This window comes from Ammodytes marinus (assembly GCF_949987685.1).
Source record: "Ammodytes marinus genome assembly, chromosome: 16".
Lineage (NCBI taxonomy): Eukaryota > Metazoa > Chordata > Actinopteri > Uranoscopiformes > Ammodytidae > Ammodytes > Ammodytes marinus.
Window position 1 is genome coordinate 452,780 of NC_137220.1, and position 14,853 is coordinate 467,632.

Sequence of the window (14,853 nt, forward strand, 5' to 3'; positions counted from 1 at the left end):
AAAGTGACAAGTGTTTCTTGTACGTATTGTCGGGTTAGTCACACAAACAGCAACAGTATGGGGAGGTGAAGTAGCCAGTAATCTACATGGTGATGCCGGAGGTGGACAGTAGCTGGGGGAGCTAGTCACACAAACCGCAGTATGGGTCACTGGCGATGAAGGATTGAAACCCAGTCCATGTTTTCTGTCCTGCCTGGTGAGCTGCTGCCCGACAGAAGCGGTGAATGGTTCAGTAGCGGGTGAGTCCCGATGACGTGGCAGAGGCAACCGGACGAATGGGAAGGAGATGCTGATGTTGTATCCTCTCCCCTCAGCCGTCTCAGTGGACAAGACTGATGGGATGAAGCCGGCAGCCTTAAAATCCACTCCGCGCAGGTTGTAATCCACTCCATGAAATCCATCCAGCCGGGACTGCGGGGATCTCGCGATGTTGTGTCCTTTGCCCTCAGCCGTCTCAGTGGACAAGACGGATGGGATGAAGCCGGCAGGCTGACCATAAATAAAAGGCTCGTTCGACCTGTCGCCGTCTTGCTAAGACCTGCGCAATTATGACGCTCGTCTTGCTGAGCGCACTGCATTATGGTTAGACTTTTTGTCCCACTTGCACCCGTGGCTGGCTGCGGCTCGGCTGCTTGAGACTTTGAAGTCCCGCGGTATCAAGACGGACACAGACACTGGAGCAAGTCGCTGCAGTTGCTCCCCACGGGCTGCGGGAGCGAAATGTCTGATGGGAAACGTCTTGCTGACAGGCGGAGCTGAGCGCTAATTGGGAGTTTAAACCTCGTGCCTTTGATGCGTTTCCCCAATTGGTTAGGCAAAAGTCTGACATCACCGCTCAAAATTAAATTACGATCCATTCTTTTTGATTTTAATTTATGATTAATCATTAGGCCGCCACAATATGCATTTAAGCAGAAATGTACTTAATCAGAGTTAAACCTCTGAACCCTTGACATAGAAATAATTTGGATGTGTAACTCTCCTGTATAGATATATTTAAAAGTGAACACAAACTTGAGTCACATAAGATCTTGGTGAAGTGATTTTTATACCATTAAGATTAAATCATAGGCTTATTTCAAGTGATCTAAATGGTCTGGGGATTGTATTTTACATGTAGTGTCGCAAAGCCAGACCAAAACTACAACAAGTAGTTTGTTTGTTACACATCATAATACAGTTCATCATATCCATCTCTACAATAATAATAAGGGATCTTTTCTTAGACCTTCTTTATTTAGGCCGATCATATTCGTTATGTGAAGGGAGAAATACTAAACCTCCTTTATTTGGATTTGTAAATTATTCTTGTAAATTATTCTTTATCACTTAAAAGTAGGTGTTCTAGTAAAGTAACAAGAAAGATAAAGATGTGTGGGGAATGGGGATATTAGCTTATATCTCGTTTCTTGTTTTGAAAATGCCCCTCGCTTTTAAAGTGTTTACTCGTCTTTGTGTTGTGTTCTGCTTCTAATCGGTTGTAGCATGTGTGACTCTCCTGCGAATATGTTTCTAATAGGCCTTCAAAATAAAACTAGAAAACGAACTGCATCCGCAACAAGGACGCTACTTCCGACTCGGAGCTGTCCGGCTTCAGTCAGGCATTTTCGTCACTCCCCCGACTGCACTCGGCTACTCTCGTCTACTTTCCAGACGAGCTGAAAGTTAGGTCGAACGAGCCTATTGTTTCTCCCTGAGCCTCTGTGTATATATCGAGGTCTGCGCAATAGTCCTAGCTGCTTTATGGTGGAAATACAGGGTGGGATGGAGCGGTTGTTGTACTTCAGCAGCTGTGAGGCGGAGTACTTCAACATCGAACCAGCCAGAGTGATGTTAGCCTGTTAGCAGTTAGGTACGGACCCGAAGCAGTTGGAGAAGAGCTGAGAGGCAGTGTAGAAAAAGTGTCGAAAAATCCACGATGAGAGACAGCGTGATAGTCACGTGATAGTTTCTGGTTCATCCGCATACGTGTCCATCGCTCTTTTGCTCTCTTCACCGACACGAGACGCTACAGCTACAGCTACAGCTCAGCTCGGTGAGTTTCATTATTTTTTTTCACTTCATTTTCTTCTAGATTTGTTTCAAACCAAAATGTTACATTGCTTGTAATTGAGTCTTTGTTTATAGTCCACATGGGACTGTTTGATTACGACAGGTTTAGATCGCAGAGCTACCAACACACACAGGGCGATTCACCATCCAGGAAGATGGGTTGTTTGGCTCACCTAGGCAAATATTTGCTTATTGTTTTAAATCTTTGTTATTTAGAGATGGGATTCATGGCTCTTTGAAGGGAGCCGGATCTTGTGGAGCCGTTCAAAAGACTGGCTCATTTTTATATTTATTTATTTTTAATAAGGTTTTGTGCCACTGTGTCGGACAACTCAGATCAGCTCATGTGAAATTTGCATATCAACTTGGCACCTCACGCGCTCCTCCCCTTGTTGTGCATGCTGTGTACGTGACAGAGATTTCATTTTGTTTTAAAGAACTAAAATGAATAAGAACAGCTCTCAACTGCGACTCGGTTTACCATTGTTCATGTTAAAGAGCCGTTCAATAGATTCAGTTTGTTGTTACATCACAACTCTATTATTGGTAAAAATATGTTATTGCTATTTTAGAGGCAGTGCTATGCTCTCTACCTGTATGTATGTGTGTGTGTGTGTGTGTGTGTGTGTGTGTGTGTGTGTGTCCGTGAGTTTTGAGAATATTCACCAAAATAAAATAAGATAGGCAACAAATTGACTCAGCTACATATGTGATGAAGTAGAAAAGATTATATCTGATGCTGAAGCTTAAGTCCATTATGCACATGCACCTGCAGGTTGCCGTGTCTACTATTTGTGTGTGTATGTGCGTGTGTGTGTATATGTGTGTGTGTGTGTGTGTGTGTGTGTATATGTGTGTGAACCTCCTGCTGTGTGCTGCGTGTGTGGAAGGGGCTTGATAGGGAATCAAAAATATTTAAAACAAACATTAAGAGAATCAATTTTTAATTGAAAGAGTCACAGAGTACAAATATCTCGGCATCTGGTTAGATGATAAACTCACTTTTAATTTTCATATAAAAAATCTTGTTCGTCGACTACGACAAAAAATTGGCTATTTTTATAGGAACAAAACCACCTTCCCTTTATTTAGTAGGAAAAGGATTATTGAGGCAGTTTTCATGTCTGTCCTTGATTACGGTGATGTGGTTTACCGGCATGCATCTCATTCATGTCTTAAACTCCTGGACTCTGTTTTTCACTCTGCTTTAAGGTTCATCACAGGAGATGCTTATGACACACACCATTGTCTTTTATATGAAAAGGTTGGGTGGTCCTCCCTTAAAGAGAGACGTGATGCACATTGGCATGTTTTTATTTACAAAGCCTTGACCGGGAAGCTTCCTCGTTATTTAACTGAATTGCTGCAAATCTCAGATGGGCTTTATCAGACCCGCTCCACTGACATGCTTATGCTTTATGTCCCACAAGCCCGGTCTGAGCTAGGAAAGACAGCTTTTAGCTTCAGTGCCCCTGACTCCTGGAACAACTTACAGCAACAAATTAAACTAAATAACTTCATATCCTTTAACCAATTTAAACAAACTATTTTAAATCTGCCAAACTCTACCTGTAACTGTTTTAATTAGGCTATATTGTACTTTCACCCATTTAATTTTAATTGCTACCACTTAATCTTCACCACTGTGTAAATGTTTCAATTGTTTTTCTCTTCACCTGTTGTTGTGTATTTGATGTATTTGCGTTGAATATTGTTTATGTATTGTTGTTTTTCCTTTGAATTTGTTTGATCTCGACGTCATTGAAAATGAGGGTCACCCCTCAATTGATCTCTCGAGGATAAATAAAAGTTAAATAAATAAATAAAAATAAAATAAATAAAATGCATGTTGAAGAAAACAGAGAAATAACAGCATCCTCTGTTCTTCACAGGAACCAGAAGATGAGTCAACGCAGCTTTCTGTTAAGGGCTCTGGAGGACTTGAGTGAAGATGATTTCAGAGCCTTCAAGTGGATCCTGGCAAATCTAGGACGGATCCCAAGACACTGTCTGCAGGGTTTGAACCGGGATCAGACAGCGCATCTGTTGCTGCAGATCGAAGGCGGCAATGCGCTGGCTGTGACCAGAATGTGTCTGAAGGCCATCAGGAGAAATGACCTGGTGATGACTCTTTCCTATATCATCGATGAAGGTAAAAAGCTCAAAGCCCCTGACTCAACTTTATAAGGAAAGGAGAAGTGCTTTACAGGGGTAGGAATACACAATACACATTTGAAAAGCGCATGAATAAAACATTTAAAAGCGAATGAATAGAAATAGAACATCTAAATAAATTAAAAATTACAGGTTAAAATGGAAACAGAAAAGTCTTCAGACTTGATTTCAAAGAGCTGAGAGTTGCAGCAGACCTCAAGTTCTCTGGGAGTTTGTTCCAGAGATTAGGAGCATACAAACTAAAAGCTGCTTCTCCTTGTTTAGTCCTAACTCTGGGGACTGTAAGGCAGCGCTGCCTTGAAGGCTTCGTGGGGGAAACAAGACACCATCGAGCACCTCACACTTCAGATCAGTGTTATTAGGTTGTGTCATAAGTCTCCAAATCCACGATTGGTTTCTGTTACTTTTGTCTTTTAGTGTAGTATAATTTGTTTCTGATGGTGTGATAACTCATCTAAAGGTTGACTATGCAACATTTTCATTTAAAAATAAAGCATAGAGTCACATGACTCAATGGTCACTTCTGACATATTTCTGTCTTTGTTTTAGACTTTACTACTACTCCTGGTGGAACACAACACCTTGAGACCGAAGACCTTCGAAATATCACCCAGGATCTGAACCGGCGTGAGGCTGAACTGTGGGAGCTGAAAATAGATCTATTCCTGAATCACTTTGGGCTCCAGCGTGAGGATGTCCCTGAAGGTCTGAGGAGCATCAGACTGGAGGAGCTGGACCAGATTCTGCCTCTGATGGACCACCAGCCTGAGACGAGAGAGGAGATGCTGGAGGAGCTGGATGAGATCATAGTTCGTCTGAGAGGAGAGGGAGATCTGGACCTGGCAATGGTTCTGTCCGACAACAACCCCGGAGGTAAAATAATCCCACTTCAGATCAGTGTTATAAATTGTCACAAGTCTCCAAATCCATATTTCTATTCTGTTTCTTTTGTCTTTTAGTGTTGGATCATTGGTTTGTGATAAGTCATCTAAAGGTTGACTTTGCAACATTTTCATTTAAACATAAAGTATAGAGTCACATGACTCAATGGTCACTTCTGACGTATTTCTGTCTTTGTTTTAGTCTTCACTACTACTCCTGGTGGAACACAACACCTTGAGACCGAACACCTTCGAAAGATCACCCAGGATCTGAACCGGCGTGAGGCTGAACTGTGGGAGCTGAGAATAGATCTATTCCTGAATCAATTTGAGCTCCGGCGTGAGGATGTTCCTGAAGCCGGTCTGAGGAGCATCACACTGAAGGAGCTGGAGCAGATTCTGCCTCTGATGGACCACCAGCCTGAGACGACAGACGAGATGCTGAAGAAGCTGGATGAGATCATAGTTCGTCTGGGAGGAGAGGGATATCCGGAGCTGGCAAAGATTCTGTCCGACAAAAGCCCTGGAGGTAAAAACCTCACACTTTAGATCAGTGTTAATAGGTTGTGTCACGAGTCTCCAAATCCACGATTTGTTTCCGTTTCTTTTACTGTTGGATCATTTGTTTCTGATGCTGTGATAACTCATCTAAAGGTTGACTATGCAACATCTTCATTAAAAAACAAGGTATAGAGGCACAAAAAGTTTATTTGGGGATTCATTTTGTGGGCAATGAACACATTTGATGAAAATGTTGCATAGTGTGCTTTTAATGTTTGGTTCCTTATTTCTATAGTTGGTCTACATCAGGGCTATTTAATAAGTTTGGAAATATCCAAAACGAGGAGCCAGAGAACGATTGTTTAAAATATGATCTATCACATCACAGATACAGTGAAGTCGGCTACTACAACACATCAGTGCAGAACTGTATTCAGAGAAAGTTTAACATGTGTTTGTGTCTCTTCCTCTCTCCGTCTGTTTCAGAATGTCTCAGATAAAGACGTCTCCACGGCAACAGCAGCCAGCATTGTAACATCCAGAGACACGCGAGTCTCCTGCTCTTTCAACTGATGCAGAACACTTTGCTTATACAACATTGGGGTTCACTTCATCTTGCTTAACAACATCTTAAATCAGCTTTTTTAAACATCTCTCTGTAACAAAATAATAAATATTGAACTGCGCTGTAAACCAAAAATCAAGTTAGAAAACAAATACACACTTATAAACACTTAACAGCTACAGCTTCCTTCACCAAACGTTTTATCCAAAACTTAAAAAAAAAAAAAATTAAATCACGATTCCGCCTTCTGCGAGATCGTGGCTCTCCGTATCGCGATTCTCGGTTCGATACACATATTGTTACAGCCCTATACATAATACATTTTGAAAGGTAGAGCTTGACATTTTGATCTTAACACATGAGGATCCGTGGCTATAACAACCGATATGGGAAACTGATTTGAATGATTTGACTGATTTGACTGATATGTAATTTTCTTTAATTTGATGAGTAAAGATTAACTGACTCTTTCGTATACTTTATTACCTGCAATACAACACATTAATTAATTTGAATTTGGTTGCATATGATTTATTTTGCTGTTGCTTTTTACTGCTGGCTGTGATCCAAATTATATATTAATAAAACGAATTGACGAAAACTCGTGTTTTGTTTTTGTGCTTATAATCAATCGACTGATTCATTGTAGCAGCTCCAGTGAAATCTATGTAAATGAGCTTTAATCTAACGTTGACTGTTTCATTCTCATGTTCACATAGATAACATGACGTTACATTTAGCTGACCTAAGTTTTCTTTATTAGTCAATTTACACAAGGTACATTTAAATTAATCTTTTCTCATCTCCCCTCTCAAGTCCCCACACTCCAGAGGGGGTCCTCACACAGGGTCAGCCATAGTACAGACGGGCAGGCAGACAGACAGGCAGACTCCAGAGGGGGTCCTCACACAGGGTCAGCCATAGTACAGACGGGCAGGCAGACAGACAGACAGACTCCAGAGGGGGTCCTCACACAGGGTCAGCCATAGTACAGACAGACAGACAGACACACTCCAGAGGGGGTCCTCACACAGGGTCAGCCATAGTACAGACAGACAGACAGACAGACAGACAGACTCCAGAGGGGGTCCTCACACAGGGTCAGCCATAGTACAGACAGACAGACAGACACACTCCAGAGGGGGTCAGAGCACAGGGTCAGCCATAGTACAGACAGACAGACAGACAGACAGACAGACACACTTCAGAGGGGGTCCTCACACAGGGTCAGCCATAGTACAGCGCCCCTAGTGTTAAGGTTCACAATGGCAGGCAGGACCCAAACGCAGACAGCTTCAGCTAAAGGATCATTTATTGTCCTCAAAATTACATTAAGCCAAAAAAAGCAAGGAATATATAGACACAGGTAACTCACAGGACAGGACTCACCCAACAACGACAATGCAAAGACAGGGAACAATGAAACACAAGGACTTAAATACTAGACAGGCAACAAGGGACAGGTGAAACACATTAGGGGAGGGAGCAGTAATCACACAGGAGGGAAACTTGACAGGACATGGCGAGGAACAAGACAGACATACCAAAATAAAACAGGAAACACAGGGACACCTCCAAAACAAGACAAGACACAGACAGACCATGACACCTAGAGCAGTTTGGGGTTCAGTTGATGAATTCGGCCAATCATATCTCTCCAAGTCCCCGTGGGTCCACTCAAATAATAAAAAGGTCAGTGTGTAGTTTCAGAGGAGGGGGATTTGTTTACATTCACACAGCCTGCAGTTATTTTATAAAACATATTTTCTCTTCATGTAATTCTTAGTATTGAATAATTATATCATCATACATCAAAACAAACTATTTTGAGGAACCTGGAACCAAACGTGAGACTAGAATATGTTTGTAAACCAAACTGTGGGCCCTGCTGCTGTAAACAACAACAACAGTGAAACAGTAACTTTTCAGGAAGCTTTCTAACTTCAAACAGGGTTTTACTAATGTGCATTCACTATGAAACTTCACACATCTCTGGTGTGAATGTGTTCCTATGTGGTTGTGTAGTGGCTCTATTGGCGAGTGATGAAGACACTAGTTGCAGAGTGCTGGTTCAAATCCTGTCCAGGCTTAAGTGATACTAAATATTCTAAGGGGCCTGTGACCAAAGGAAATTAATTAAAATCTCCAAAAAACTAATATGTTCTGTCCTTCTGAGTGACTCAGTCGTTAAGGCCTCGGCCCTAGTGACCCAAAGGTTGGGAGTTCAAACCCTCATCTGGACACTGAGTGTTTTATTTTTTATTATTATTCTTTGGCATTTCCAAGCTTTATTAGACAGTACAGAGATGAAATGGGGAGACAGAGGGAGAGAGGGGGGATGACCTGCAGTAAAGGTCCACGGGTCAGATTTGAACCCTCGATCACTGCAACTGTGGTACACTCTCTATCCACTACACCACCAGAGCGCCCCACTGAGTGTTTTTAAAGTTAATTCCCCAAATCAAAGAAGAAATCAAAGCCCCCTGAGAAGGTTTCTAGGGTGAAGGGCCTCGGCACATTCAGTTCTTTCAGGACCAGGAAGAGATTCAAACACCAGCTTCAATGTGGCAGAGCTTGTGGCCTGGTGGGTTAATACGTCTCACAGACTTCAAATGGGATGTTTGAAGCCCAGAGGACGTGTGTTTAAATCTTTATTTTGGGAATGTGGAAATGTTCAAGTCAAAGACCCAAAGCACAGAGGTCAAAGTGGTCCAGTGTGACGGGCTCCGTCTGATGGTGGAAGGCTTGGAGACCCAGAGGCTGATACAACAGGCTGAGGAGGGCAGTGTCATCACAGAATTACAAAATAAAACATCCTAAGTGGCAATGGGGGCAATCATCCGTGTAAAGAATGCTATTTTTAATGCCTTAATGCCTTTGTCTTGGTACGCTCACCCAGGAACGACAGCTGGCAAAGTAAAAACACTACTGCTTCTGTCCGAAGAGGGATGCAAGTATTAACGAAAGCTGAAAATTTCTTGGAGCATCTTTAATAATAAAGGGATGTATATTCCCATTGGATACCTTTTCTTGTTAAACGTTGATATATTTATGGTTCAGCCTGACCTCAGTGAGACACAAGAACTCACACAAACACCTTCTGGAATGTAGAGACATGTTTTATTATATTCTTCACATTCACTCTTACAGTTGTAAGTGTTTCTCTTGTGGAGCTTCAGTTTGTGTTAAAACACAGCTTGTGAACGAGGCGTTCATCGATCTCTGGGATATCGATATTGATCTCCTTTTCACATGTGTTTCCATAGAAACCGCCTGGACACTCACACACATGTTCGTTGGACTTCAGCAGAGGCACACACTCTCCTCCGTTTGCACAGCTGTCTTCACTGCAGGCGGGGCCGCTACGGGAGAAATACAGTGAAGTTTTGTACCAGGATCCATCGATTCTACAATCTAAGATCTTCAGGGGCTCTGGGACTCGTTGATAGTCTTCGTTATAACTGCTCTGTGTCACTTTGAGAAACTCATTGAGCGGGACACCATCCATGAGTTCCCACGCTATATATATGTTGTACATCTTACAAATACGAAGGTCTGTCTCAGGATTAGCATTAGATCTTTGTTTGTTGATGACGTACCCCAACATACTCAGAACATTTGCTTTCTTGTCCTGCTCTGCTGTCAGAATGTAGCCCACAGTCACACTGATCGTACCAACATCCACCGTGGTCATATCATAGAATTTGTGATTATCTTTCTGACTAGAGTCGTAAACCACCACCACCCAGTCGTACCAGAAGTACTTCTTGTCCAGAGCCTTTTTCACCTCTTCAGCGATGGCCTTTTTGTCGGCAGGATCCATTACTTTGGTAATCTCCACCACGTCTTTCTTCATGTACTCCTCACTATTGTCCAGGCAGTTTCTCAACACAGCTTTCTGTTTGCTGTAGACGTCTGTCAACATCTGTTGGTGTTCGTCCACTTTGGCTGGCCGGTGCAGACCGATCAGTTTCCAGTAGAGTTGGTTTAGGACCATTCCTTTTAACAGAAGGCTGCTGAAATACTTGTTGTATCTGGTGATGTCTCTAACACTACATTTATACTTCCTAGTCAGAAGGTCGTTGAGATTTCCACTGAGCAACATTTCACTGACGGTTAGGTAATGGTAGAGGTTGTTCATGCAACCCACAGTTCCTGAATCCTTATAGTAGGTGGTGAATATCTTTGCCAGATGGAGTTTGCCTTCTATACTTTGTTCTGACTCAACGTTCTTACGAAACTCATTGTACTTCTTCCATGCGTTGAGGATGCGGACCACATCCTGAGTGTAGACACTGGCGTAGTTAAACCATTCCACATCCATGGACAGGTCAGACACCTGGAGGGAGAGAGAGTCCAGCTTCCTGCTCAGCTCATCAAAGCCTTTCTGCAGAGGGTCATCCTGAGGCACGAAGGCCAAGGCCAAGTTAACGAACGAAAAGGCCACACCTAAGAAGCCGGGCAACAGTTTGCCAAAGGAGGAGAGGCTCTCAAATACTTTAACCAACTCTTTTGAGTGTGACAGAACTTCTGTGGTAGTTTCTGTGGTGAATGAGACCAATTCTTTCACTCCTTCTAAAGACGCAGCGACCCTCTCTCTGGTGTCAGGATCCATGGGTTCGCTCCTCTTCACCCTTTTGGCCGGGAACGCTAAGGCTCGTTTAGCTAACGGGAGGTCATGAGAGCGTTTAGCTAACGGGAGGTCATGTGAGCGTTTAGCTAACAGGTCATGTGACTGATCAGCTGATGAGGTCGTCCCGTAGAGAAGAAGGATGAATGAAGCCAACAGCAGCATCGAGGCCGGAAGCCGAAGAAACGCCATTCCTGAAAAACACACATCACATGGATTACATCGTTTATACGCGACATGTTGCTGTACTTTCAGCGGTCTAAGACAAAATCTAACGTGGTTTAATGTTCTTGCTACATAGTGGTTGAGTTCCAATCCCCAAACTTCCTGCTAATTGTTTTGGTAAGGATGTCCCAATACATGATGTCAGATGCAGCATGCTGAAAAATACCCAGATGTCCTAGTGTCTACTGTGGTGATATTTACCCGACGTAACAATACATATCCTTCCTGCTATTTAGTAGAAACTGATTTAGTTTGTCAAAATCAACTTAAGGTGTTTAGCAAATGGATGCAAATGAACAAAGAGAGTGGTGAACATGTAACTCCACTGTAAGTACCCTTTGGCTCGTCTTTCATTTATAGTGAGGAATATTTTGTATATTTAAATGTGATTTACTTGTTTATGAAAGAATCATTACTAATGATACTGTGTTGTACGTCTGTAGTCTTGGCTCAAGCAAACAGTGAAGTTAGATGACCTGAACAGCCAGTAGGTGTGCACTGTGCGACCTCTCCAACATCAAACAGGAGGGACGGGGTGGGGGGGGGGGCTATGCACGGCCTTTGCCCGTTCATGAGACACTTCTTTGGGACACTAGACCTGGCTGACTCCACTGGAGAACTAAGCAAACAGCTGAGCCACCTTTGCACTCGACCTTTAGGTTCAGGAGTCAGAGTTATTAGGGGAAGAGATCAGCAAATAAAGATGATCAAATACTGGCTCCATCCCAAACACACCTCCAGATACCCAGATTAAAGCATCTATATAGCCTACTTGTTTGGCCCATATTTACATGGGACAGATTAAAGCCCAACCAGTCCCTTTACCTGCTGAAATACCTTTTAATTTGACTGAAACCACTTTGGACCAAGGAACAGGAAATCATCATATTCTCAAAGGGAATCTAGTTGTAGTCTTGCAGATATAAGATCTCCTGTTTTTACAAAATATTCTAGTCTGTGACACACAAAACCCAGAGTCCTCTATGTATAGGCATTAGTCTCTCTCTTTCCTACCTGGCTTTGACACACCCTCACAAACCTCATGATTTAAATATCACCAGAGCACTTTGAGTTGGAGCTGCACCATACGACCTGAGCAGACCAGCTCAGTGCACTTTGCATATTTATCAATGGTGAACAGTGAAAGGGTTAGGGGAAGATATATTTGAAAGAATAAGCTCTTTGAAGTTTCTCCTCTAGACCACACTGCTGTAGGAACATTTATTTTCTACATGTTTGAAGACATTGTGTTACCTCAGGCTCATTGCCCGGCTTTGGATTTGAAATAATCTAAAATTCTAGTTCATAAAGTAACTTTCTTTGCATTCATTTGATACTAAAGGAGAGAACACAGGTAAGGATTGATTGACATTGTTAATATCGACTTAAACACTGTTGTTCAATTCACAATGACATAATTTTAAACATGAGATGAAAACACAATGATCATTTGACAGCCACAGTGTTCACATGAAGAAACAGAAGCCCAGCTGTTGTTTCTAATAAACTCTGTAAATGTCCAACAAGGTTAATATAATCTAACTTAATAATGAACTTAAATGTTCTCAGAAACAGACTAGTGTTACTGTTGGTACCGTGACATGTTTGTTCTGCTCGATCCTTAACAAACAGTCATGTGATGGTGGAAAGAGTAAAACTAGTCTGTACTAAGAACATTAGAGTTAACTATTACCAACTGATTCCATATGAAATGAGCCCAGACTTAAAGCAGAAGAGTTCAATCCTGAAGCTCTTGTCCTCTAAACTATTGATGGATTTAGCTATATTAGATTATGACCAGGTTTTTCTAAAACACTTGTAACTTTAGATATTATAAAATAGTAAATTCTACTTGCCTTCTCCAAAGGTCTCCCGTGTAAAAGAGTCTCTGGTCTCAGTGGGATTTACCTGTATAAGAAAGGTTAAGAAAATGAGTGCATCTTATCAAAGTAGGATTCCAAAACCATCAGATATAATATTAACTTAATCTAATGGATCCATGAGGCTAGAGATTTGTCAGTTTGGCACAGAGTTCTAAAACTCTAGATCTAAAAGGTTAAATCCTGAAGGACATGTGCAGGTTTTCAGTTCTGGATCAGAAAGAGAATACTAAATAGAACAAACTTCAAGTCACTTTCCAAAGCAAAGAGGAACAACACAAAGACAGCTATGAATGAAGACAGTTACCTGAAGTCTGTGGAGTCTCCAGCAGTCTAACACAGTGTCCAGAAACTCTCCTCTACTTATACTCACACCTTCACTTCTGCAGCGTCACCACACAGACAGACAGACAGACAGACAGACAGACAGACAGACAGGCAGGCTCACACCGAGGGCAGTTCATTCTTTATCTTTATTCTTTACCAGGAATTTAAAAACAAATCGTGTATGGGAACCCTGAATTTACAATGGCAGCATGACAGATACCAAACATTACAAAACATGGTGTGTATCTTTCTGACAGAGACGTGTGTGTGTGTGTGTGTGTGTGTGTGTGTGTGTGTGTGTGTGTGTGTGTGTGTGTGAGATGTTTTTTTCACTGTTTTAGACCAGGTTTACAGGCTTTAAAATAATTTAATAACCCTGGACATATTGAATTTAATATAAATAAACTCCCTCCTTCATACTTCCAGTATATGTAAACGCATTATCATTGTAAATAATATCTCATTCTTTATGACTTGACTGTATAAATAAAGCTAAAAATGACAGAAGAAAAAAGCTTGCAGGTGTGAGTGCTGTATAGGCTTTATACAGGTGAGTATTCCTGCACCGGACACACCTGTCTGCTCGTCACTCCCTCTGCATTAGGCTTCAGCACCACTGCAAAGGTAATTACATTTTAGAGCTTATTTAAACCTGCAGTGTGTAGTATTTGGGGATATTTTTTCACAGCAGACTTGGTAGAAAATAATTATAATATCCTTTAGTACGTTTAATTTAGTGCCTTTAAATGAAGGATTTTGATTTTGAGAAACTGGAAACTTTAGGCTCATTTTAAATATTGATTATTTTCCCTTTTCAGGTCAACACACTTGGAATGATTTTCCATGTTTCCTCAATTTTCCATTTTTTTTGTTTGTGCCAATGTCAACCACGACTATGAAACTCCCACTACGATGACGTCACTGTTTCTTTGACGTTTTATTTCCATATCAAGGAACTTTCTCTAAATGATTCCCTTTATGCTTTTCAAATCAAATCCCTCTGCAGTCAGCAACATTACAGTCTGTAAATCATTCTTAACATACATGATATACCTGGAAACAAAAGCTGAAATGTTGATCTATTGTCTCATATTCATATTTTGGTGTCAAACCCAAATGTTTCCAGTCTACAGCAAAAATAAAGGAATTGGCCTCACTGTTCCGATACTTTTGGAGGGGACTGTATATGATATGTTCTTGAGATTTGTTCATTTCCTGTCATATAGATTAATTCACTCAAAGATTAAAAGTGTATTCCACAGATAAAAATGTGATGATTAAATAGAATAATCAGATGATCAGAAGATACACAGGCAGAACTGAGGTGTTGGCTCCCAGCACACACACACAGCCGTCCACATAAAGACGTATTCCTGCCAAATCACCAACCTTGAACCCAACAAGTCTCGCAATGTCACTTTTCCGGCAAATTGATAGTCGCTCATCAAATAAAGATAGACGGTAAAAAGTGCTGACATAACACATAACCCAACCTTTACCCAGCTCCTGGGTCACTGTGGGACAGAACTAGTGGGTGAAGTTAACTCTTGCTATATTATATGAGGATCCTCCAACTGCATCAATGCGTATTATTGTTCCGAAAATGTCTGCGAACAT

General features: G+C 41.6%; 1 protein-coding gene across 1 annotated transcript; it reads left to right on the plus strand.

Moving 5' to 3' along the window:
• The first annotated feature begins 1,582 nt into the window (after positions 1-1,582).
• LOC307263293 (uncharacterized protein) lies at positions 1,583-6,769 on the plus strand. Its single transcript, XM_080044420.1, has 5 exons — positions 1,583-2,035; positions 3,945-4,204; positions 4,777-5,100; positions 5,311-5,637; positions 6,096-6,769. Exons 2-5 carry the CDS (start codon positions 3,955-3,957, stop codon positions 6,107-6,109), a joined length of 915 nt encoding a protein of 304 aa, XP_079900546.1. The 5' UTR covers positions 1,583-2,035; positions 3,945-3,954; the 3' UTR covers positions 6,110-6,769.
• Positions 6,770-14,853: the final 8,084 nt, after the last annotated feature.

What these genes read in the sequence shown, in the direction of transcription:
- LOC307263293 (XM_080044420.1), top strand. Translation starts at nt 3,955, where the DNA reads ATGAGTCAACGCAGCTTTCTGTTAAGGGCTCTGGAGGACTTGAGTGAA. An exon ending in TTCCTATATCATCGATGAAG is followed by an intron (nt 4,205 to 4,776) that starts GTAAAAAGCTCA and finishes TCTTTGTTTTAG; the next exon opens with ACTTTACTACTACTCCTGGT. An exon ending in GTCCGACAACAACCCCGGAG is followed by an intron (nt 5,101 to 5,310) that starts GTAAAATAATCC and finishes TCTTTGTTTTAG; the next exon opens with TCTTCACTACTACTCCTGGT.